This window comes from Coloeus monedula (genome assembly GCF_965178545.1).
Source record: "Coloeus monedula genome assembly, chromosome: 1".
NCBI lineage: Eukaryota > Metazoa > Chordata > Aves > Passeriformes > Corvidae > Coloeus > Coloeus monedula.
Window position 1 is genome coordinate 124,048,757 of NC_138781.1, and position 27,629 is coordinate 124,076,385.

The 27,629-nt window shown below is 36.9% G+C and overlaps 1 protein-coding gene across 5 annotated transcripts in view; it reads right to left on the reverse strand.

Annotated features, from left to right (window-relative positions):
• Positions 1–780: 780 nt before the first annotated feature.
• The window catches only part of PDE7A (phosphodiesterase 7A), a 73,205-nt gene continuing 46,356 nt past the window's right edge, over positions 781–27,629 (reverse strand). For 4 of the 5 annotated variants that reach the window (XM_082291707.1, XM_082291705.1, XM_082291708.1 and 1 more), the window contains 10 exons: positions 15,139–15,290; positions 13,347–13,410; positions 10,987–11,082; positions 7,866–7,966; positions 5,502–5,633; positions 5,086–5,177; positions 4,324–4,468; positions 3,401–3,497; positions 2,326–2,406; positions 781–1,002 (listed from right to left, as the gene is read on the reverse strand). In XM_082291707.1, coding sequence (XP_082147833.1) covers positions 791–1,002; positions 2,326–2,406; positions 3,401–3,497; positions 4,324–4,468; positions 5,086–5,177; positions 5,502–5,633; positions 7,866–7,966; positions 10,987–11,082; positions 13,347–13,410; positions 15,139–15,290 — 1,172 coding nt within the window. In that variant the 3' untranslated portion in view covers positions 781–790. The remainder of the gene's footprint in view (positions 1,003–2,325; positions 2,407–3,400; positions 3,498–4,323; positions 4,469–5,085; positions 5,178–5,501; positions 5,634–7,865; positions 7,967–10,986; positions 11,083–13,346; positions 13,411–15,138; positions 15,291–27,629) is intronic. The other variant, XM_082291709.1, reaches the window with a different exon arrangement.

Genomic DNA, 27,629 nt, shown 5'->3' on the forward strand with positions numbered 1-27,629 from the left:
GCAGTTCGGACGCTTCCCCCCCACCCCTTCCCTTCCCAGATTCAGAAGTGTTTTTTCGCTGTTAAAAAATTGCATTCCCATATAGCACTGGAGTAAAGCTTGGCTGTGCTCTATGATGAATGCTCAGTTCCCAGTGCACAAACAAAATTATGGCAAATGGGAGGCTTTTCTGGCATCCAAAGAAACAAGAGCTGCAGTCTCAGATTTGATCTTTTTCTTTAAAAAAGCAAAAAACCCAAGTTAGTGGTTCCTTCACAGCCATGCGCAAAGGTTAAGTCTAGAACCGATAGTTTCAGAGTACATTTGTAAACATCAAGTCTTGCCAGAGGCAGCAGAGGATGGGCACTTCACATTTCCGTATTAAAACAGGGACTGAGTGGAAGGTATGCTTTGAACACATTTATGCAAGTCTTGCGAAATTCCAAGGGAGTGGAACAATCCATGTCAAGTCTTTGATTTGAAGACTGTATTCCAAATATCATGAGAAAACCAAAGCCATGGGGCACAATGAAGCTTTCGTCCCGTTGCTCCAAGGCTCAGTCACTGCTGTGCTTTGCATATTCGAGGTTCCGAACGACAACCAACTGAGGCGGGTGCATATTGCTCTATGTTCAGATCTGGCGGCTTAAAAAAATTCTGGGTCAAATGGTCTGTGTCAAAGGAAAACTTGGAAATAAATAATGCTGGCATCATTTTACCGTTTCACCAAAACCTTGGGCTGGCATGTGTCTCCTTTAATCCGACCGTGCAGATATCGAGGGAAGAGGCAGTTTTGTCATGGAGATTGAGGTCAGGACAATCGAGGTTCCTGAGGTAAAATGTCTGAGTCCATTTCCTCAAAAGTGGGGTCGACATCGTCACCGCTGCCAGACTGTTCCCTCTGCACTCCCTTCCAGCTTGCCTTGTTCAGTCCCAGGTGGCCAAGCATTGTCTGTGACAGCCTGGTGTTGGAAAAGCGGGCCCATTCCCCAAACAGTGGTTCCACTAAGTAAGTCATAAAACCTTCAAAAACAAGCAAACAGAGGCAGATGAAATAAAAAAACAATACAAAGAAAAATGAAAATACTTTTCAAACTAAACATTTTAAATAGAATTTAGTAGCAAAAAATAAACGTGTCAAACTACTATTCTCCAATGTGCAGTTAAATATTCATTTCAATATTTAGGGCATCTTTATACAAAAAGTCTCTCAATGTAGCAGATTTTACTAATCAGTCAGAAGAACAGCAATACACTGCATTACAAATTAACCTTCTTTCTTTCACAGCAATGACCAAGTGAAGACAAATACTGAACAATATGGACGGGGAGAGAAATCTAAACATCAGCAATTAAGTCACACAGTTTAGAAAACCTAAATTTCTGAAAGATTTTATAATTAATTACCCCATAGAGTGTCTGAACTACACCACATGGGGAGAAAAAAAGAATGTATTATTTTCCCAATATTAAGTTGACTAAAAACACTTTAAAAGACAAATTTTAGACATTTTTTAAACAAGGCCACAGAACAATACGTCGATGTACTTGCTGGTGTGTGTGCACGTTCATTTATTTGTAATGTCTATTTCCAAACAAAAATTCAATGATAAGATGGCCAAAATTGAGTCTTTTAATTAAAGAAATGGATGATTTTCTAACATTCTAAATTAAAACAGTGTGGCTGATGGAACACATCAGCTTTTGTGTCAATCTAAAGCATTAACTCATACTGTGTTTGTAGTTAAATGTATTCTTTTCCTTACTTTTAACTGAGTCCCACTTAACCTACATAAGCAACTTTTATTAAAAATAACTATATAAAGACATTTTACTATTTAAATCCAAGTCAGGTTAGCAAAAACTATTAATATAATGGCTATCCACCATTCTCTGTCACATCTCTGCCCACCCCCCTCCTTAAAGGCTGCACTTAAAGGGAATGCTGACATTCCAGAAAGCTAAAGCCAGCATGCCCAGTTGTGGCAAGCTCGCTGCAAAAGGCGCCCTAGGCCACATGGCAATGGGCAGGGACCCTCCTCTTCCCAGAATACCATACAGATGAGGAAAGTTCTGGGCAGCAGTGTGGGAGAAATCAAGACAGCTGTCTCCCAGGCTGTACCTGCTTTGGGAGGAAACAGAGGGGCTCCTGGACTGTCAGTGCAGCAGCACTCAAACAATTCAAGAAATATTACATAGCAAATAAAAATAAAATTGCTCTTTATAATAAAGTGCTGCCACACACACACAGAGCATGTTCAGCCTCCAGGAAATGTGTCCAAAAGGTGCTTTTTTTCAAACTGCATCCTGAAAGAAAGCTACTAAAACAAACTGAATTGCAGTTACCAATCTGGATGTTGGCAATAGTTTCTGTCTGTCGGTCACAAAGTGGACTCACACCCAAGTGATATTTTTTTTCGATATCACCTAAAGAAACAAAAGTATAATGCAACCATTAAATCATCAAGTTCCAACCAAGTCAAACACTAACAGAAGTGAGCTGTGCAAGTTGGTTAACAAGGACAGTACCTTGCAGCTGGCAGAATGTACTTCTCTTCCCATCTCCCAAAAAAAACAAGTAGATCTGTCAGACTAACAGTACTTACAACTACTGTATTTAAATACTTGGTATTTTTCATCAAACAGTAATTACAGAAACCCCATAGAACCACAGGTTTCCTGAAGGATTAACATCCTCTTTCTTGCAAAACCTCCTACACTGTCATAGAAATGACAAATGAATCCCCCCTCAGCAATATGGAAGTGGATAGCTTAGCCTTCAGAAATTTCTAGCTAAAGGCAATTTGTGTTTCTGCTTCCCCATCACCTTTATCTAAGATTAAGTCTCACATGATTAGCACCAAATAAAGCAGTCTGTTCCCCATTTACCATATTCACTTACAAATTAGCAGGTCTCAAGTCAGCCAAACTAGCCTTAATTTTATTATTAAAACAATTTAATAATACCAGAGAAAATTCACTCTATTTGTCACTTAGGAGCTTTATTAACTGCTTACGTAAGTGGTCTAAACCACACAGTAACTAAAAATCTCCCTGGCTCTTACTTGCTTACCAACAGGCCTCACAGCTGAAGTTTAAATCTTGAAGACACATGATGAACATATTCCATAATTTGCTGAAACCACTAGGGCAGTTTTAAAGTGGCCATATGTATTAATCTGAAGCCCCTTTCAGCTGAAGGATGTATTGCACCAGCCATTCTAGGTTCAGATTCTAAGGAGATTCTCTGCTGCGTTTTAGTAACTCTGACCTTTTGCAGGAAACACAACCCATGAAAGTAAAAAAATCCCATACTGCACTGTACATCTGTTAGTCCTAAATATAAATGAATGAGGGCTCATGGGCACTCTCTCCACACAAAATACATTATATACTAACAGATACTTCTACTCTTACTTGCCTTGATGGAAGAACTCCTCCGTTACTTTTTCACTCCACTGCTTGCTCAGCTCCCATGTCCGACAGGGGTTACAAATATCTGCACACTTCAAAGCCATCTAACAAGTTAACACACAGTGTTAGATCACCTTCCTGCAACAGAAGTGCCTGTAATTACTTAATTCCTGATAGCAGATTATTTTAGGTTTTGTGAATAACAAACCTACCTACCGTTTGTGCTCCAAAGTTATGTTCTGTAATATTTAAAAAACACTCAGGGGACTGTGAGATCTCATGATCATCCCTGAGTAATATGGAAATTCAGTCAACTCAAAGTATTTCAGGACCACTATATTTAGTATACTCACTGGTACAGGAGCCAAAAATAAATTCAGAAATATCAAAGCAAGCAAGCAGTGTTTTCCATTTCTAGCTCTCAAGCTTGTATTTTTAGCAATGGTTTGCACAAGACAGAAGTTCCATCTGTTTGTCCACTTTCGCTTATAGCCCACAATATGAACCTAGTAAGAAAATGCCTATAAACCTAAAAAGATTCTCAAGGCTTTTAAGTTTGCTAAAGCACACTAGCACAACTGCAAAATGATTCACAACAGCAGTGCTTTCCTTCCCCAAAATATGTTCTGACAAAGCATTTCACAGTTCTGAGGCTGCAGTGGAGTCGTTAGAAATGCTAAGCCTTGTCTTGGAGACACCTCACTTCAGCAGCTCTAAGTTATCAGACTTACCAACACACCATCACTTGGGAGAAGTGCTGGGTGTGGGAATTTGAGGGAACAACCTTTTTGTAATGAAAGACTTAAAGACAGTTCTGCTCCATATTGAAAGGAGAAGAAAGGAGTATGGCAGAAGTAGTATTTAGCATTTTTAAGTAAGTTAGTTTTTACACTAAAGTGCTGTTTTCAAAAACATGACCAGCAAGATCACCTGTAAAATGAAGTGACGATGGTTCGCGTTCTCTAAACATAGGTCTCCTCTATCCAAATGGGATCGAAACATGGACAGGTACTCGTTTTGTTGACTGATGTCTGTAGCAAGAATGAGATCACCTATCTGGCTCTCCATCAGCTGCCTGAAATTAGTGACACCAAACATTCAAAAGGATAGCAATTAAGAACAACAGTCATCCCTAGATATACATTCTTTTTATCATATTTATTATTATACAAATGCAAGCTTTATAAGAAGCATTTTCACTGAACTGTTTGTTTTCTTTTGCTGAAAAGTTCTTGCAACATTCACAGACATATCAGGATATTTCATTGGCACCTTTCAGCAAGACTGAAATGCTTTTTAGCTTTTTTCCTCCCCCTCCTTTTTTTCTTAAATTGCACGAACTGATTGTCTCAAGATTATTTCTTGTTAAGAGTAGGTGAAGATGATCTATTTTAAACTACAGTTGTGGTGGCAGAACAAGAAAAGACTGCCAAGTTTAATCTGAACAGGTGCTTGACTACATGAATACACTTCTTCAATGTGCTCGCAGTAAATGTTATTTTCCAAATATCAAGTTGCACCATGAACTGCTCTACTCTACCAGCAGAGTATCCAGGAATTCTTAAAATAGATCTCTGCATTTTGTACTCAAAACTGCCATGCAATAACTTATCTTGTTTTGCAGGGCTGTCTTAGCTAAGTGACAGATTGCCTGCATCTCAAACTAATCTATACTATTTGGTATAAACATACCTGTTTTCTAATGACATATGTGCAAATAAACCAGATTCTCTCAGCAAGCCCACTGCCGATCTCCAGTGATGGTTCTCTAATACTGAGGTATTCTGTGAATTAAAAGGGAGTAACAAATATCAATCAATGCCTTTTTCTTACACTGAAGAGTTATATACCAAGAGCAGCACCAGTCAATTTGGCTGTGTTTTAGGGTTGGTGTTTTATTTTCTTCTCTTCTTTTTTGTTTTTCCCAAGGAGGTTAAAACTTACAAATCCTGAATACTTTGTTAATTTGCACATTTTTTTATCCCAGTGATGTGGAAACAAAGTCTGGATTCAATCCTACCACTAGCTAAACACATCACAATTTATACTCCTTTCCTATACTCCTCTCAAAAACCCTGTTTTAACAAAACAGCTGATTTTATCCTTACCTTATATAAAGTCGCTAAATAATGATTTGTTTTAATTAGGAAAGGTTGGTTAACACCTGGGTGATCCAAATCATGTGTGGCAGCTGCTATTAAACTGAGCAGAACATCCCATGGAGTCAAAGATTTGGAAAGCTGCAAGGCAAAACCAACAAATGTTAGTAATGCAAAATGGCCTTAGAAAAAATGCAAGAGTGTTGCATTTTTGGTTTTTAGTAATTAACAGCCAATAGAAATTTGGAAAAAATTTCTAAGATGTAAAACGAACACTCCACTGACTTTTCACAGTATTTCCCCCCCAAAAAAGCTACAAAATTTCAACAATGGTTTAAGCATTATTCTTTATGAATAGGAAGGTACACTCTTAAAAAATGCCAGCACACAAAATCCTTTGTGTCTGGTAATGAAGCACTATTCCTGACCAGACCCCATAAAAGCAGCAAATTCTTAAATTAGCTTTTCCTCTCATTTACCAAGTCCATTCGTATGTGTCTATTCTGCTTTAAATTCATACTGTATTTTAAAAAGCATGAAAACCTCTCCTCCTAAGAGGAAGGAACTAATGCTCTGGAAGACTTAGAACTATTCAGAATGTATTTCTACTCTTATGCAAAATTGTATTTCAAGGTCTACCAGGAACAGAACCAAAGGAGGAAAATCTGCCACAAATATTTTTGATGTGCATGTCAATTAACTCAGCATGCATGTACATGGACTTATTTTCACTGTACATAGCTATTCGTACTTGTGATTGAGAGGTTTGAAAATTTAAACTCAGTAATAAAAGTCTAGTTTGCACTAAAACAGAGAAGACAGTTCTGTCCATATAAAGGTGAAATGCAGCAAACACCCTTCAAGGACAGAAGTTAATGTTCCCTGTTGTATTTGCCATCTATCACACCTCACATGTTTATAATGTACTTTGGTGCAACAGAGCTGTAGTTCAGTACAGTGAACGATAGCTGTATATGTTACTAAAAATACAAAGTCTATACTTGTATCTGAAGCATTACAAAACTCCCATCACGAGTATTAAATAAAAAAGGCTCAGAGCTTCCAAACTGAATGCCATAAAAAAGCTCATCATGTATCAGCTCTGATCTGGCTCACAGCACCAATTGGTCTGAGAGCAGCACTGAGAAACTGAGTGGGAGGAGTGGGCAAATAGACTCTGAAAAAGGCTTTATTGAGCCAAAACTTACTTGTTTTTACCTCAGAAGCAGAGAATAAGGAGCTATGCTATTCAAGGAAATATGAGATTGGTGATAATCTGCATCAAGGTAGATAATTTCTCATTAGCTACAGAGCACTACAGCTTTCAATTAAATACAGAAGGACAGGACTTCATCCTTAAATTGTCCAAGACATCACTTACAGCAGCCTGACAGCAGCCTGAGCAGTAAGGAACAAATGCTAAGTTAGTTTAGGTCCTTAAGGTCTGTCACTCTACCCTTTCTTAAAAAGAATGGTCAAAGAGAACTCCTGATGTATTGCTGGGAACTGCCTCTCGTAGAAGCAAACTATTCAGTAACAGCAAAATTGAGCAAAGCAAGGGTAATGGTAGTTTCTGGAGGAAAAAAAAAACACCCCAGATGACAAGTACACAGGTTTATTGTTTCCTGCTCTGACTCAGGCTGCAGTTCTACATAAATGTCTTGGGGCTCAGCACTATGTTAAACAGCTACAGCTGTAATTCCCTGCTCTGGTTCAACAGGAAGTCACAGAAAAGACAATGTCAGCTCAGAAGGGGGAAAAAAAGAAAAGCATACTGCTAAGTATGAACCCACAGCCTCAGCAACAGGGAGAGCAAAACAGAGCTCAAAAGTGTTTCGTGTTGGGTTCTTAGGTTTCTTTACTTTTAATAAAACCTGTATGTGCATATACACATATATGTATGCATGTATGTATATGCATAGATATATAACCTTATTGCTCTCTTATTTTCAACTGCCTGAAAAGAGGTTGTAGCCAGGTGGGGTTTGGCTGCTTCACCCAGGCAACCAGCGACGGCATAGAGGACACAGTCTAAAGCTGTGTCAGGGGAGGTTTAGGTTGGACATTAGGAAGAATTTCTCCACAGAAAGGGTGATTAGACATTGGAATGGGCTGCCCAGGGTGGGGGGGGGGGGGGGGGGGGTGGGGTGTGTCACCGTCCCTGGAGGTGTTTAAGGAAAGACTGGATGTGGCACTCAGTGCCATGGTCTGGTAGATAAGGTGGTGTTTGGTCACAGGCTGGACTCGATCTCAGAGGTCTTTTCCCACCTAAATGGTTCTGTGATATGTGCACACAATCCATTCATATGCATTTACACATAAACACACATTTCTGTGTGTATGAGTGATGTAAAAGTGAGACTGCTCCCTTACCTTGGGCTCTTTTAAGTAACAGTGCATGGCCTGAGTCACATCAGCAGCATGAACTGCATTATGATAAGGATTTTGACTGTGATAATCTTCTTGAACCATAACTGCAGGAAAATAACAAATATCCAAATTTAAATAAAATTGCAATTTTTTCAAGGACCATTTTATATGCCCCTATTAAGCACAGAAATATGCAATATCACATTACATACACATAAAAGTGTCACAGTCCATAAATCGTCAGCTGAACCACAACGCAGCTGTAAGATTTTTATGCGAAGAAACAGTGTTTGCTAAAGGAAATCAACTACATGTAAAGTCACCTCAGAGCAAAAATTAAACAACTTGAAATCAGTATCTAATCTGAGATACTCTGACACTGAGAATTTCCCAGGGAAATTGTCTTTGACAATCTGTCTGAATGGTGAGGCAACACTGAATACAAAATGAAAATTACGCTATTTACCAAACCATTAGGATTACTTCATATCATGAGCTGAAAGCAGAGAGGATTTTAGAGGAATTAAGCACTGTTACATGAAGTGCTTTTCTGTCCCATTCAGGAAAGTGGTCGTGGAAAACCCACCTCTGTATATTTTTAGGCATCTTCTCCTACTTGTACTCAGGCAAACTTCAGCCCATATGCAATTTAGAAAAGAATCTCATTTAGCTGATGGTCTGACTAACTACACCTAGATTCAATATTCCCTATTCAACTTCTTCTTTGCTTTCCTCCTCTTTCCTCCATCTTCCGGGCTGTCTTTGAACATTATAGGTAGAATTCTTTAAAGGGCATCAACATTAGCTCAAGTATAGGGAATGAAAAAACTATAATGTTAAAAAGGATGGAGGGGAAGAAGACTTAAAGCACAGCAATCAAATTATATTCTGAAGTTCTGCCTGACACAACACATTAGTTCTTCCAAGCAAACCTCAAAAGAACATTTTCTTGTCTGGCTACAGTCTGTCAGTCCCACCAAACAAACATGCCCACAAGCCTCTTTTCTACTCAGTTTACAAGTCCGAAGGATCCATGTAATTGTGATTGTAGTGCTACAGCAATACTGATGTGGTTATTTGTGAAGAGCTGTGGTTCATGAAAAGTCAAAATACTGTCCCCACCATGTAGTCTCAACAGTACTCAATACGCAGCTGACAGCTCATATGAAAAATAATGAAAATCAATATAAATGTCTTTGGGCTTTATTAACCTGCAGTAATACTCTCTCCCACCTATTCCTCACATCAAGTGCATGAATGCATATATAACTGGATTGCTTCTTAATTTTTTTGTGGCTTCATAGGTTGATCCAGCTACCTGAACTCTACAATTTTCCTAACTTAGTTATTTTATTAAAGCAGACCTAGGTCAACATTTTGATCACAGTTTGCCAGAACTAGAATAGCACAACAACTCTGTTTTCAGGAAGGTAGTACTTTGCATCTTCTCTCCCCCTGTTCAGGTCTAGAGTAAGAATCTGTAAAGACACAGTAAGAAGAGGCAGATCTCCAAGCAGCTGATGGAAATCACTGAAAGACTGTGTGTGTGTGTGTGTATATATTTACACACATACACAGAAAAAATATTGAGAGCCTATAGAGGACTAAAATCAGATTTCTCTCCTTAAAAATATTCCAGTAGATTCTCATATAATGTGAAGTTTGTGTGGCACTGGACCATTTGAGCTGTCCTAGTCTTCTGGAATTTGATCTTCAGATTAATAAGGATTAGAGTGTAAGTGGTAGCAAAAGAAAAGAATGAATTGTGTTCATGCTAAGAAGCTGTATTTCGAAGAAAGGTTCCTTGATTTTTATGATGGACTAAGACAGAGCTTTTAACTGATATTAAGTAGAAGGCATTACCAAAAAGGGAAAGGTTGTCAATTTCATATTTAGAATAGATTTGGCCTTTTTCAAAGTCCAATCTCATTTTAGTGGATTATAACTTGGAGTAGTCATAAGTAGTTAAAACTCTCATCTTCTGATAACCAGTCAACTAACCCTGTCATTTCTAACTAGTCTTTCAAGTATTATCATTTGCATAATCTCAACTAACCACATGAGAAAGACAAACCACATTCAGTTAGAACTTGAGCAGCCTCAACCAGATTTCTATGATCATTTCCCTCACATTCCAACATATTAGTCATTAAGGTCAGCTGATTAACATTTCTGAAATTGGAGAAAATTGAGTCCACTTTAAAACAAGATGAAATGCAAGACAAAACTGATTTTTTTTAAGATGAAAGAACTAAATTATGAAAACAAAAACATTCTCCTATTTGGAAGGGGAGAAAAGCCTTCCAAATGTGATTTCTCCCCTGTTAAGTGACAAGCTTTGTAACCACAGAATTGTTTTCTCTGAAACTGTGAAAGCCTGCTAAAAGGGACCAGAAACTTGTTTCTCCTGCTCAGTTCCACTTCACAAAATTAAAGATACTGTCACAGAAGAGCCAAAGGAAGGAGGTCTCATAACAGCACCCATCCATGGTACTGGGATGCAGACAGCTCTGTCGAGTGAATGTACCACTTGGTTTGAATGTTCTACATTGTATTTACAGTTCTTTCCAAAGATGCATTCCAGTGACACAGACCCAAACATTCAACTGAAATTGTCTTGTACTCTGTCTAGGGAGAAACTATGTCCACAATGCAGTGCTTTCTTGTAGGAGAATTTGAGCAAGCCAGAGGTAACATCAAATTGGCACCAGAAAGTATGGCCAAGTCGAAACATTCCATACAGTTAGGAAACTATCACTGGAAAAAGTAAAGATCAATACGGAACTGAAAATCAGAACAAAGAAAGGAGCTGTCTAACCTTTCCCAATACAAATGTCACACATATTCCTGATTGTTTAATAGATAAATAGGTTTAATAAATAGAATAAAGCATCAGCTATGAAACTATTAAACTTGCTAATACTTGTTTGGATTTAACACAGAAAATTCTGTACTCGTAAAAACTGTGAGAGATCATCTGAATTAATATAATTTAAATCACTGCACAATGTAGACTGCATCAGTACCCTTCAAACCTTATTGCTAAACTACAACCAGGACTTCAGTTAAGGTATAAAAATGCAGATAAACAGCAATATTCATCAAAATAAAAAGCCGTATTTACCCAAAAATCTACGAAGTTTCATCGTATCTAACTGGAAGTGTTCAATTAGTCCATGTAGATTAAACAGATGAAAGGTTAAGCTGACTAGACTGTTTCCTAAAAATAAGATGAAAATACTAATTCATTGGAAGCCATGAAATCAGTGATTCTCCCATAAGAATTGTATTATTTCAAACAAATTGGTTACAATAATTATACAAGCAAATTTTTCTACACCAATTCATGATAAATATTTAAATCTTACTGCATGACAAGTTTCCATTAGCTGTCTCTAGTAATCACCATTGGTTTTGCTTAATTGTAATGCATTCAGCAACTGTCCAATGGCAACTGATAGGAAGTAAATGTTACTGAACATTAAAAAACCAACCCATTTCAACATGCAAACCCATTATAATGATAATCAATTTTATAATTATATTTATGCAACATATCCCAAACACATATACAAAATATAAATATAATCAGGCAAAGAGAAAAGCTAGACAACACTATTGATTAGCACACATTGCAAATATGCTATCTCTCATTTTCATCATATATTTTGCTGGACTTCTTATTTCACCCAGAACTCTACAAAAACTGTATAATATTACAAGCTTAGAATATATTTTGCCTACTCATAGCTTTATTACAATCTTTTGTACCAATAAAATAAGTAAAACTGTAAGAGACAGAGATATAATCCGCAATGTTTATTTGAAATAGCTTGTCCATTATTTGGTCCGCAAACAATGTCATGGCTGACAATCTTCATTTAGCATTACAGAACCTAGCACAGACAGAAACTGAGGTACAAAAAGACAAAAATTCCTTCTAAATCAAGCTTATTACTAGGCTAGAATTAATGTATTCTCATGTACACATTCCTCACAATGAAATATGCAATTCTTGGAACAACATTTACTAGGGAAATTCTTTCATAGAGACTCATCCAGGACAGTTCATCCAGCAGGGTTTTATATACAGCATTCTGCCTTTACAAGCTTTAAAGAACAAGGCTGCCTGATCAAAATGTCCTCCTAAAATGATTTAATTAGGATGCAAAATGGATGGTGGTATCATAAGCCTTCCTCAAGAGATGTTCTTCTGGTAGTACCTTAAATGTATTTGAAAAAAGCACAAACAAAAGGTAGGGAGGGCTCTTACAAGAAGGACAACTTCAGATTTCTCCCATTTGATAAACTAATCCAAAAGAAGCTATACATACATGTTCACTTGTACACATAGCTTTTTCTCATTCAGTTATGTAAAGTTTATCATTAGCTATATACGCATTCTATTTTTACAAGTCCTTGCTATTTTCATTTTTCTTCTACCCATTTTCTGTGTTAAATATAAACTGTGAGGTTACTACTTTTACATTTGGTTAAGCCAAACACCCCTTCAATAAAACAGAAGAGAAAAGGATCTTTTGGTGCCACATTCTCCTCCTTGAACTTAATTTCTTCTTCTGGCCACTTTAATTGCAACTTTGCTACCTACTCCGCATGACTGCTGCAAAACCTGCGAGATCTGCCCTCCATTCTCTTCCCACACTGGCACAAATGTCACCATGATGTTGGACTTGCTCATCTCCTTCTTCCATTCTGTTCAAAACCCAGCTGCCATTGCTGAGATTATAATGCAAAACTTCACCCTACCCACTGCAGCAGTCCTCCCTCCTCCTTCCCAGCACGTTTACAGATCTCTTTTCTGCCTACAAATTAACAATACCTAGGGGGTTTTTTTAACTAACTACTTCTGTAGTTCCTACTGCTGTTTGTAATGGGCACACAAAAGTCACCATAATGTTCTCTTCATTTTCCTATGTTGTGCAAGCTATGTGTACAGCAGCTTCCCTCTGCTCAACTCCCAATTCTCCAGGTATTCTATGTCATAATTATAATGCATTCACACCAACATGCCTCTTATGGCACTATAAAGAAATGAAACTATTCTCTCTAACATTAAATTTATCAGAAAAATACTTTTTCAATATAAATGACCTTTTGGACACAAACTTAAAAATTACCAGCACCCCATAACTGGGGGAAAAAAAAAAAAAGTCCAGATCATAAAATTATTTGTTACTTTGTATCAAATTACTACTATAAATTACTAAGAGAGAACAGCAACCTATAAAGTACATGAAGGACCTCTTCTACAAATCAATTATTATTATCAGTACTGACAGTACCATTATTTTAATGGAGTGACCAGGCAAACTAGGACTCAGATTAAAGACTATTAAATCAAAAAGTACTACCTGATGAAATCTGTGCTTTTTAGTGAACAAGCAATCACATACTGCAACTTAAGTGCAATAGTTAAGTTATGCTAGAAGATAAAACACAAATGAATACTGAAAGTAAACTCACCATTTGTCAATCTATCAAAAAGAAAAATATCAAAATTCCAGTTTCCAACCTTCTCCAGCATACACTGAAAAGAAACACAAAAGCTGTCATTTTTTAATCAGTATATGCCTATCTTCCTGTAGCTCGGAGGAGTATTTAAGATTTCAGAGACAGATCAAGCCTTTAGAATTTCTACATACAAAAAAATAGTAGTAAAAGAATAATTAAATTTGTCTGATAACTGAAAAAAGTCACACATTTACAAATAAAAAGACTGGAGGGAAAAAAACCAAACAAGAAGTGCCTTGACAGAACCGGTTGCAGATTCTCCTTTCAACCTTTAGTCAATTTCTCAAAAGACAATTTAAAACAATTAGGTTCAAATCAGAAATAGTATGGCAGAATGACAGTACATTCAGATGAGCGAATTAATGTCTGTGTAGTCTTTTGCCTTGCTTTCTCTCTTTCCCCTGCTTATAGAACACTAATTCACTAGATATTTGAGCCATTGTATGAGCATTTTAATTTAAGAACCTGGCTTTTGACTTTTCACTAGCCCATCTTCATCACAGCTGCCCCACATCAACTGCTCTTCCTGCAACAGGGATGCGCAAGAACAGCAAACGGTACATGAGGCCTCACCAGAGCTGAGCAGTCCCAACCTTTGCTTCTCCTACCAGTACATTTTATAACAGATTCCTGCCTTCTCTTATTCTCATTAGATTGGTAGAGCTGTTTTGTGATCCAGTTATATATTCTAGCTTTTCTCTACCAGCTGCTAAAACTCTGCTATCAGAAGAAACAAGAGCATTAACAACACCTTTCACAATTAAATTAGATGTACATTTTAAAGATCCATCCTCCAGGTTATCAGACTTATTCTACACCACAGCCTGATCATATTCAGCATGGATACACCCACTGTATTATAAGTATGTTCTTTTTCTGTGTCAGATGACAAAAAAGCACTAGATGCAGTGACACAGCCTTTGGGATCTTGAATAACCTGAATAATCTTTGCCTGCTCAGTCCCCTCCAGCACTATCCATCCTCTGTTGCAAATACAGCAGGTAGCTGCTCCCTTAGCATCACCTCTCTTCCCAGTACCTGCTTTCCCTACTTTAGTGCTGCACAAGTGTATTACAGCTATCACTTTTCTTGTCTAGAAGAATTGCCTACCAAAGAAAAAGTCAGTTTGGCATAAGCGTGTCCTGAGAAATCCATTTACTGCACTTTATTGAGTTTAGGCAGTCATTCTTCCAGTTGTTCACTAGTGAGGTTAGCCTAAAAATGAAAGGGAATAGTTGTCCAAATTGCTCCATTACATTTCTTAAATTCAGATACATTTTCCTTTCTTCATTTTTTTCTTCAATTATTCAAGGCATCCTTAATTCACCAGTTATTTAAAAAAAAAAAAAAAAAAAACAAACCAACAAAACCAACCAACCAAAACAAAACCAACAAAAAAACCCAAACAAACAAACCCAATCCCAAAAAAACCCAAAACCAACAAACAAACAAACAAAATCAAAAAACCCAAACAAACACACACACACAAAAAAATCATCCAAGTAAAACTGTGGGCAGTAGAAGACTTTGCTACAAATCGTGTAGTTTTGTCTGGATTTCATAACAATAGATACATATATATATATACACACACACATAAACACACAAAAATACATACACATATACATAAAAAAACATGCTTAAAATTTGTATTTGGTTGCACTTTTAGAATGTGATATAGTTATATATACTAACAAGCATTTTAAAAAACATACTTTACAAAAATAAAAATCAAGCAACCAACCTTTGCTTGTCCATTATAATCATCATCTAAAATGTTTGAAGAATTTGGAACAGTGATACCACGGAAAAAACGGGAAGATCTCAGGTATCGCTGGAAACTAAGCAACCTTCTCACATTTCTTGCAGACACAGAGACCTCGATTTCAGAATTTGCTACAAAAAACAAGAAAAATAAACACTCTCTCTAAAAAACCTTTACCAAAAAGACAAGTGCTCAGGGAAGTTTGGTATAAAGATAATCCAATTTTTTTGAGTATCAAACATTTCAGCACAAATACAGATATTTTTATTAATAATAAATACAGAGCCATGGCTTAGAAAAAATATGTTCTGTGTAAGCATCCTGTGAAGAAAAACAAATACTTAAGTGATAGCTGCAACTTATCTTTTTAAGGAAGTCTTATTGAAAGGACAAAAATATTATGGATATTGTTTAAAAACACACACAGTGCTGCAAACAAATTATTTTTGGAAAACTGCTCTCATGTATACACATCCAATCCATGTCCCTAACAAATCACCTAAGATGATATGTACACCAGCAAGAGAGTATCAGAAACTGAGTGTTAATACAGGAGATACAAGTAGGCTTTGAGCAAGTACGTATTACTTTTATAGTTTAGAGCTCAGAAAATCTCTTTACTATGCCAAAGTTTGAAACACACACAAGTAATTTGGGTGCTTTTGCAAATAACTATACTCTTCTGCCAAACAAGTATGACATTTACGTTCACAGCATATCTAATTCTGTTTCCCAGTATGGTGAAAACACAACAGAAAATTATTTCAGCCTCCTTACAAAGATTAATCCAAATATTTTGCTTTACTTTTATTAGCTTAACTGATTTATACAAAGGACTGATACTAGTTTATGTCCAATTCCACTTGATATGCCTGAAGTGTTTTGGAAACCCCAACACCGAACTACACACAGCTACAGTTCCTTTGCAGCAAGCCAGATAGTCTCATTTTGAAATACATTAGGCCAAATTTGGCCTTTACTTTCTTCTCAACAGTGCCCCCAATTAACAGTTTTATATAACCAACAGAAAGCCAATGATCTTGATATTCACTCATCCTGCCTGAAATGACTCATGTTAAAAAATAAAATTTAAAAAAGATGTATTAAGTGCAATTGTATTAAGTCAATGACAACATCCTCTTTTTCAAAAATGCAGATCATCAAAACCAACATCTGTAGTATAGATCTTGTGTCCCAACTCTGTAGTATAGATCTCGTGTCCTTCCAAGAACAAGGCATATTAAAAGCTGGTGAAGTCAGGAGTTACAACTTTTGTTCTTTAAAGTCAGTCTAAAATGTTGTGCAGGGGAAGGTGTAGCCTTATTGACAATCTCGACTAAAAGCCTCAGTGATTTCTAGTGACAGCAGCTTAATTCTACGTAAGATAAATCTTTATCCATTTATATTCTTCTCCCTGCAGAAGTTCCAATTTACTTTCTTTTCTATGCTATCTCATTAATACATTAATGTATAAATTAATATATTAATTCCCAAACCATATTAATAAAACACCTCTAAATAGAGCTGACAGCGGCATGATCATACAGTATCTAATCAAACACAGCACCATTCCCTATCAACTGTCTGTGCTAACAGAGATTGAACTGACACAACTGAATGTTCTTTCAGACATGCCTCAAACACTTCATCAAGACACTGAAGTTCTGGGCTAACACAGACATCTTCACATGAAGTATCCTTCTTCAAGCTATCATTCTCAAGGCCAAGGGCTCTTCCTCTGAAGACACTGATACCTGCAATATATCCCAGTTAAGCAAACAAAAGTACTACATATGATAAAGGTTGCTTATGAAGCAACGTTCATGTGTACAGCAGGCAAATAAATAGATTCTGTCATGCTGCATTACTCTACCAATATTTCTAAGCACATTTGTTACCATGAGGTTACAGTCTGAGCACTGCCAGCCTGCAGAACAGAGAAGCAGGGAGCAATACAGCTGCTGCTGCTAATGCAGTGTATGCTACAGGTAAGACGCTTCTCCCCCTCAACCTTGATCCAATCCCTTATGATCCAAATTTCAAAACAGAAATTATTAGGTTGAAAATAAATTAAAATGGTATATTTAGGTCATAAAATGATCTAAAGTATCGACAAAGTCACATACAAAGCCAGGAACTTCACTAAATCTCAATAAAACAAAATATTTAAAGTAGGAAAAATTAGCACTTTTCTGGAAGCATAGATAATTTTCTTGTTCTCAAGTATTCTTCTACAGATCTATAGTTAACAAAAACCTGTTTTTGTTGTCATGCTACAAACAAGTTTCACCGTCACAGGTACCCCCCCCATTAATCTTGGACAGAACAGTATGATGTAGGTACTACAAGTAAAACAGCAGCTTCTGACAGCAAAGTACACAACAGAACACAGAAATGCAATAATTTGGCAGTATAGGCCTGTGTTGCACCTATACTTGTATTCATAAGTCATTTAGGAGGGGTTGCACATGTTCTTGCTTCAGGATTTTTTCTGATAATAGAGGTACAAAGGCAAATTAGTTACTTGGTTTTCTGTGAAGCTGAACCATCATTACTCTTCACAATAGCTATTGACACTTATCTTACAAATATGCTTAAACTCTCTAAATTATCACCAATTTGCACAGCTCATAAACCACTATTATTACATATTAATCCTACTTTTTCTACCCCTCATTAAAAGAAAAAAGCAAAACCTACATTATTCCAGCTTTCCTAGCAGCAGTGCTGCTTATTACAGAATCACAAAACAGGTGAATTAAGAAACCAGAGGGGGTTCATCTGGTCAAACTCTTCTGCTCAAGCAGAGCCACCTAGACCACACTGCCCAGAACCATGTCCCAGAGGCTTTTGCGTATATCCAAGGATGGAGACTCCACAGCCTCTCTGAGCACCCTGTGCCAACACTTGGTCACCCACCCTCACAGAGCAAATGTGTTTCTTGATGTTCAGAAGGAACCACCCATGTTTCAGTTTGTGCCCGTTGCCTCTGGTCCTGGCACTGGGCACCACTGAAAAGAGCCGGGCTCTGTCCTCTTTGCACTTTCCCTTCAGGTGTTTCTATACACTGAGAAGTTTCCCCTTGAGCCTCCTCTCTAGGCTGAACAGTCCCAGCTTTCTCAGCCTTTTCACATCAAGCCCCTTAATCTTCCTCACCCTTTACTGGACTCTCTCTGGTATGTCCATGTTCTCTTTTACTGGGGAGCCCAGACTGGGACTCCAGGTGAGGCCTCTCCAGTGCTGCACACAGGAGCAGGATCACCCCTCTCAACCTGTTGGCAACAGTGCTCCTAATGCAGCCCAGGATACCATTTGCTTTCTCTGCAGAAAGGGGATAAGGCTGGCTCATGTTTAACTTGGTGCCCACCAGGAGGCCCAGTTCCTTTTCTGCCAAGCCACTTTCCAGATGGTTGTGCCCTGCCTGTGCTGGTGCCTGAGGCTGCTCCTCCCCACGGGCCAGGCTTCGCGCTTCTGTTTGAGCTATTAGTTATTGCACATGGATAGCCCAAGCTAGGTAATAGCACCTTGACTAAATAAATGTCTTTATCCTTTAGATATGAAATGATCAGAGTAACTTCCAAATGTGAAAAGAGATCTTGAGCCTTGCCATCCCTCTGCAGCTCCAGAGCACCTGATTCAGGGGACCACACCAACCCAAAAAGTGACCTTCTCTCTTCAACAGTTAAACATTTACCCCAGGACAATTCAGAATAGGCAAGTCAGATGCAGAGGTTTGACAGGTTATTAATTTAAACGGGAGGCTGAAACAGAAAATAGCTGGCTTTCAAGGAAGGGGATGAGGGGAAGATACATTCTTCAGCTGCAGGAACACTGACAGCTACTGTGCCTGCCTTTTCCTTTTCCTCACAGTTAAATTATTATTAAGGATAAAAAAAACAAGAGCTTTGTGGTTCTGGCAGACCAGCTAAGGCCAATTCATGGAAAAGATTGGTAAAATGAATGATACAGTTGTGCAATAGAAACTTGGCATTTCCCTCTTGGCACATTCATTCCCTTTAGATGCATGATTAATATGAGAATGACAGCCTTCCCTCTTCTATCACGAGTCATGAAACGAGATACTAATTTCAGAAACCCTACCAAACCAAGGTTCAGTAATGTATAGATCACAGAAAGAAGAGAGTGAAGAATGAAAGAGTGCACTGCATTCGCTCATGAATAAGCATGTTGCAAAAACATCTCTCCTCCCAGCCCAAACATTTTTCCGTTCATTTGGAGCCTTCAGTGTGCTAAATGCCCTTCTAATATCCAATACTGACCATTTGCTCTCAACAACAATTTAAGGACAAATTAGAATGACAAAATAAATATGACATTTACAGCCTTACAAACTGAATGAATGAAAGCAAAGCTGGGAGGATGGGCATGTTAAGAAGGACACTACAGCACTGGGAAGTGCTTTCGATGTGAGGAACCAGAAGGCAAACCAGTAGGCCTTTAAGCCTACTCAACGCAGCTGTCCTGTGACATTCTTCTTCCCATTCCTTTGTAGAGTTATCATCCAAAGTATCAATCCAAGGTTTCAGGACCCTGTTTGTTTGACTAAAATGGTTATATTCTAGTTTCTAAGCATATTAACTGAGATGCTGGTGTAATAAAAAATTCCTTTCTCTAAAACAAAGAAAAAGAAGTAATTCTGGTTACTAATATCAGTTATTTTGCTAATGTGATGCATATATAGCAATAAAATAACACAAGTCGCCTTCATGTAACAGATTTCATCTGTATTCCGAGACGCTAATTTTAATCTCTCTTCCCACTCCCAATCTTTTAACTTCACCAAAACCTAAAAAAAAGTTTTAGCACATTTCACAGGGGTATTAAATATTTCTTTTTCTCATGCCAATATAAAAATACAAAGTAAGTAAAGGCAAGTGATAATCACTTAAAAGATCACAAAATACTGATGAATTTACTCTCAAAATTTTTGTATCTTTTGTAGTAAGGACAGTCCACCAAAGGAAGAATGACAAATATGATGGTTTAGTTATTAATAGAAACCTTAAATCCTAGCAATATACTTCAATTTTCCTATAATGCAAAGATAGACTCACACCCTCTGATGGAAATCTGGTCAAAACAAGGCTTGCAGCATTAAGAACTCTACCTCCATTTCTTCCTTGCTACCGCCCAAAAGGCAAATAGAAAATTATCCATGACAAAAAGCCCTGAGTTTTGCTACATACCAATGGAAAGAGCATAACTGAGGATCTTGGGTATCACTGCCACTATAAATTTTTTTAAAAAAAGGTATTTGAGACAATGGATCCTTCTTATGTTCGAATGTAATACCTGAACTTTGAGGTGCACAGGCCCACCAGAGGAGGCTTTTTCCCAAAAAATATGAAGGAATTATCTTCTTTTAATGGAAGTGATCTCTCACAATTTTTCCATATTAACCCAACTGCACATTTATCATTTTTATATAGCACATACTATCATTAAACCTGACATATCATCTGAAATTTTCCACTACCTGTAAATATTTGTTGGAAAGAAATATTACGTTTCACATGCCAATTATAACCATCTTTCTAGGGAAGCACCTTTCTAAAGATGCGTCTTTCCAGGATACAAATAATTTTCAATTTATGAATAATCTGAAAGTATTATCTAGCATTTCACACCACTAGAGGGACCCATAAGCATTCTAATTTCACATATATTCCCATCAAACCATTAAGAAATGTACTATATTAGATCCGTGAACATTTTTGGTTTAAGTCTTGCTATTGAACTCTCCTGTATGTTTACTACTCATGATTTGAATTTTAAAATATTTTTATGACATTCAGTACTCAAGTATTATATAAAACTATGATTTCATTTGGAACATACAGTCTTAGTAAGGATTTTAAAGTTACATAAAAAGACTGATTTAGACTATTGGGGTCTAAATTATCTCATTATACTTCCTTTCTTCCTTAGAACCACTTAGAAGCCCTGTTTAGCATTGTTGTAAGGCACTACACTCCTGCTTAAACAAAGTATTAAGCCATACTGTTTTGGTTTTAATTTACAATATGTAACCATTTCTATACACATTCATAAACCTTTTCCAAATAATAATGAGTGCTGGAAAATATGCTGTGGGTTAACAATTAATGAAATAAACATAGTGTTGCAAGTGTCTTCTGACTGAGGAATCAGAAAAAAAAATTTAGGTTTCATGAAACTCTGGTAGTACCACAACTTTATTAAAAACTCTAGTGGTTTTCAACAGATGCTTCCTGATGGAGGGGAAGTGCTAGGCATCACCACCACCAAAGATAACCTCTTTCCTGAACGATCTTACAGAATGAAAGGATCTCACTGCCTCAGCAAAGCACAGAGCCAGAGAACCACAGAATAATTTAGGTGGGAAGGGACAGAAGAGACTTCTGAAAGTCCTTTAGTCCAATTCTCTGCTCAAAGCAGAGCTGATTTGAGAGAAATTACTCAAAGTGAAGGGATTAGACTACTTTGGTATGAAGTGCCAATTCTCCAATGGCACTGTAAGTCACTGCACAGCAGCAGAAGTGTAAAAAAAAAAATCATGAAAAGTTGGATTTTACTAATTTATATTTTGAATTTTGGCTCATCTTAGTATTTCTGTAAACACCTCAGGAAAGACACAAAATTAAGTGAATTAAACAATGTCATTCCTGTGCTGGAATGAGTAACATTTTGCAATAATCTCAGTACTAGGAAACTACATACAAGGCAGTCTTTCCGTATCAATTTGCTGATTCATAAGCCCAGTTGTGGTTTTGGGGTTTTTTTAACCTGAATCCACTCACTGGGCAAGGCAAATCTGCAGTTCACAACAGCATACTGTGAACTAAGATACCTCACTGAAGCTAAATATTTAGAGGAATATCATCAGAACACAAATATACAAAATATATACAAACATAACCTTTACAAAATGGGTTATGCCCTGTTAATCAAGGTACTGATGCTCCTACAGAACACGACACAATGGTTCAACTCTTTTCACAAAAGGATAATATATTCCAGACCATCACCAAATCATTTTCTTGCTGTCTTCCCAGAAAAACCCACCTTTCTTCCGTGTCCTAGAAATCTTCGCTCCTACAGTAAAGGAATGACAGAACCCTCAACTCATCTTTTTTGTCTATTTTTCATCACCAGAAATAAAAGAATTGAAATGTAACCCATCATGGTTAACAGAAAAAGCATTTCCTTTACCAGTATATGTGACCATCAACACAAACTGGCAGCAGAGATGAAAACAAAAGAACTCTCACATATTTTCTACCCAACTGTCCAGCATTAAAAAAAAAAGCCTTTCCAAATAATGTACTTGGAGAAGGAACACATCGAAGAAGTTCAAAAGAAAATAAAAGAAAATAGAAAGTATCTCTGTCTTCTTCCATGGTCAAACTTATGCCAGCAATGAAACACAGAGTGTGTTGTACGTGTGCAAGACTCCAGAGCACACATGCTGTTTTACAGTAGCTTGGGAAGAAACTATAGGTAAAACAAACATCTAGAATAACAAAAGAAAAAAACAAACCTGCTCTGTATTCTCAATTGGCACTTTTTATCCTCAAATCTTCCTTAACCAAGCTCACTTCAAGCTCACTCTTTCCATTTGGCCAATACAGCTGTAAATTTAGAACATTTTCTATGATTTCCCCTTCTGTGACTGCATTCTCCAAACTAAATCAAAGTCAAAATTTCTCTCACATTGTGGAACACAATTTATTTGAGTAATCTGGATTGTGAATAATTAGAAGACAATTTCAGAATTGCATCATTCACAGAAAGGCAGCTTTTGAAGAAATCTCTTAGGTACAAGCTTTTTACTCCTCAGTGATGGTGTTTTCAAAAGAAAACAAATACTTCAAGCTATGATCACACAGAAATCTTCTTGCATTACTTTATTGATTGTGAAACTCATCCTTCTTCACAGTAGATTGCTGAACAAGACAAACAATTACCATTAAACATAACCAAATAGATAATTCCTCTATTTTCTTGAAACAAAAAAGGCATTGAAATTCATCTGGACTATGCTTATTTTATCTCAATCTCTAGAAGGTATCATCAAAAGCATTATTAGCTGCTGCAACACAAGGATTTTTCAAATTGTTTCAGGCAATCAATTTGGATTTGCACTCGTCTCTTCTTTGAATTCTGGCCTCTCAGCCAAAGGAAGTCTAAACTCACTGTTCAAGTGAATAAACCTTTGCCAATGGTTTGTAAGCTAGGAACTGGAAAGTTAAAAACATCATTGCAAACAGTATATGCTGACATTTTTGCCAGATCTCAGAATAGTTTATAATATGTTCCACAAAGTGTAATTTCCAATTAAACAGTCTGAAGGTTGTATAATAAAGTGGAATTTCATCACGTATTTGCACTCTCAAGAAAGAGAATTAGATTTAGCCATCACCTATAAAAATATCCCTTTCTTTCCATTCCCCCCTACAAAGGCTCCGTATACAGCTAAGGAGAAGAACCATTTAAGTCTCAGGGAAGTCTTAAGTTTCCATCACATTGTTTTTTCTCCTATGTGAAGCATTATACTGTATGCAAGCAACTGTTTTCTTCAAAATTGAGCATTCTTGAATGTTACCAAACACATACTGATTAACTCAAAATCCCATCTTCTAAGGTATTTTAACTCACAGATGTGACAGATTCGGTTATCTATAAAACATGAAACAGAGCCCCATATGATAGCAATTTCATCATCTCCCCATAGAAGCATGCTCAGATGAGACTGGCATGAGAGAATTGTAAAAACCTTTTGACAAGATCTTACTTATTCTGGGCCAGGCACAACAGGAACAGCAAGAAGAAAAACATGTTTCTTCTCTGCAAAACCAACGTATTCATTTTTCTGTCTGGTTCTTCTAGACTATATCCAACAACCCTTTCCTAAAAGGGAAGCTTAAAAGTATTAATTTCAGCTGTATCTGCATAAGACACTTCTCAATATTTTTTCTGTTATCTTAATTATTCATTTGATCTTTATTCATTTTGGCTTAACTTCCTCACTATAACATACTGTACGTATCATTGTGCACACTCACTGCTTTGGTTTTTTTTCAGGTGAAACAGCGAGTGATTAGGGCACATTATATATGTTTTTGTTTCTGCATGCTAGAAACACCTCAAACAATCAAAATTTCTTAAGTGTATTTGTGTGTGTGTATATACATACATCTATAAAAAAATAGACATTACTGACAACCTCTCAATAGCAAGAAAACAAAACCTAAAATTTTATTGCTGGCTTGCTATTTATGAAAAAGGGAACATTTTTATCCTGTCATTCACTAATTCTTCTACCAAAGATTTTGTTTCACATTAGCTTGTATCAACATATTCTGACATTGAAGACTGAATTACTGTCTGTGGTGTCTCAAGTAATGTAAAGAAAATTTTAAAGTATTTGTGTAAACTGTAGCCTATTTGTAAACCAGAAGACAGTGATTATAACCATTGCAATCACTTTTTCCATAACTTCCCTGAAAACTAAACAGTACATGCTGCATTCTTACAGCAAACTGCAAAACTCCATTCTTGTTTCCCATGGAGTGAAAAGCAGACCCAGTGTTCTACAGTTCATTCAGTAAAACATTACCGTCTATGCATTTTACTGTGCAACAGTGAATTCAGAGGAAGAAAGTTGTGTGGCTACTCTCTCCTTTCCAGAAATGGTGGATCTGAGACACTATCTTGAGTTTATGCCCATGGTCCCACACAGGCGTAACCAACAGTCACACAGTAACAGCAAAACTACAAATTGATGACTCAGCATGAACCAACTGCCAACCACCAAGAAGAATATAATCCTGACTTTCCCCACTCACCAGGAAGCAGTCTTGTTGAAACAAAAATTTGTTTATTAAGCTATTCCTCTTGGTAGTTCCTGCAATTACCTATAAAGAAGTGACTTCTGGAATATAACGCAGAAGGAAAACTACCACCCAGCAAAGTTACTTTGATCATCAGTCAAATCCTACATTTAATAATCCTCAGATATGACTCCCATTCCACTGTCTCTAACAACAATATTTTTCCAATCATCTTCCTAAAATCAAATTTCCTAACAGTTACTGTTGAGAATACTTCTAGACAGGTTAGAAACTTGAATATTCATGTCTCAATTACAGAATTCTGGAATGAAGATACAGATGCTGAGCCTATAATGCCTAAGAAGGTACAGAAGTGATCTTTAGAAGTAAGTGCTGACAAACTTTTCTTCAGCAACACTAGCTGAAGCTGCAAGTTAAAATAGTGTTATGAAGAAAAGTAATGCATTTCAAATTCAGTACTCTTCCAACCTACCAGTAAAATACTGGGTCAAGAGCCTATCAATAAAATATTAGAAAAGAGACTGGTCAGCATATTATTAGCTAAACCTCCTGAAAGACATTCAACTTCTTCTCAGAACATCATTGACAGAAGAAGAAAATGCTGAACAACCAAAGTTAGCTAAGCAAAACACAAAACAGCAAATAATGCTTCAGCACTGTGACTGACAGCCACTGTGTAAGTCATCTGCAAAACACACAAGCAATGATCACTGCAAAATGTTTAGAACCACAGAACAAAGCTAGTGGATAATAGAAGAAAGTTACAGTGCAACGATACAAACACAAAGGAGGAAGCGTGTCCATGCATTACTGATGTTCAGGATACAGCTGTGATGGGGGGGAAAAAAAGGACAACATTTAGATGGTTTCGTCTGCTTCAGCTGCAGAAGATACCCTTTCCAGTTCAGTATTTGCCCCAAGGAAAGAAGAGCTGACCGACTCCTCTAACGTGCTATTACTCATACAGGTGAGTATTTTTCGGTCGTGTAGCTCTGTGTGGCAAAATCAACTCCTTCTGAAGTAACCAGGAGAGGCCAGGGAGAATATCCTAAAAATTAGGTCAAGTCTGATTCCTGCAACTTCTCTCTACTTGCAGTCTCATATGAGGTGCATTACTAAATATCTTGCTTAAAACAATTAAGAAAACACTGTTCAGGACTAAATTAGCACTGCGGAGAGAAAGAAAAAATTTTATGGATAAAAAAAGAATCCCACATTCATGTAAATTATTAGATAACCTACTGATATGGTGAGAGATGGTGCTGAATTCCTGACTTTGAAAGAAACTCCTCAATGTAGCAGGAGCCAGCAGCCAAAGAGCAACCGTTCCACAAGCTACAATCCTGAAGTGCAAAAAATCTGACTATATGACACCTCTGAAAACTAACAAAGCAGCTGACAGAGGGAAGTTAAAAGACAAGAATTTTCTGGGCCTCCTAGCAACATTTTTTGCTGTCATCAGACACCACAGGTCATGTTGCTAAAAGCTGGTGGCTGTGTCTGAACAAGTAGGGGCAAGGAGAAAGGGTGTGAAAGTCCTTTTCCTGATTAGTCATGATCTGCCTGATGCACAATCATCAGGATGGAAAGAAACAGTGTGATGAGGACCATAGAAAATAGTTAATTTGACAACAGCAATAATATCATACATTGACTGCCTTTTAACAGGTAGTTGTTTTAATACTTCTGTTAGTATTTTCCCACATCAGCATGAAATGCCACATAGATATACACAAAAAGACACAGTTATGCACTTCATAAATTCCATGCTATTTCTACAGAGAATTTATTATACTCAGTCGGGACTTGAGATGAAACTCTTATCCTCTTTATTGAAAAAAATCTACATAGCACACTCTTCAAACTTTGTTTTCTCACCTATTTTTATGAAACTTTTGAACGAAACTAAAAGTTTAAGAGTTTTAGATATGATCTCCTTTTAAAAAGAATAACTTCAGTTAAGATCAGAGCATAAGACCAGTTTCTGCCACTCATTTTTATTAATAAGGTAATTACAACAACCACACTTACTACCATGAAATCAGCTTTACTAAATCTCTCCATTGCATTCAGAATACTTGGAATTGTGTTGATACAATGTTGGTATAGATCCCTTATGACACTTAATACATTCATTATTGGCATAATTTAATTAAGACTCAAATCCCCTGCACTTTTGCTGCATATTGTTTTGGTGGTTATTGAAACTTTATATTACCACAACTACTGACAAATTTAGTTGTAACAATATAGATGGATAATTTTACTTTTTTCTCTAGGAAAATATTATTCTTGTAACACTTCCAAAAAGAAATGATTCCTCAAACACATTATCAAAAAAATTTAGGCTGCTGTTTTCTACTAACATTTTAATCTTTATTTATTTGTCTATGTCCAAAAATTTAAGTCCTAGCTATACATTTGAGTAGATGTAATTCATTATGATAAGGTCAAGAATATTGATATTACTGTAATACTGTTCAAGCACCATCCTGGACAGGGCCTTTCTACTGCTTTATAAAAATAGAAAAGTATTCTCCTCAACCGCTTGTGTCTGCCAAGTAAGCACACAGCACACACACAGTAGCTGTTTAGAAGATAAGTCTTCATTTCCAT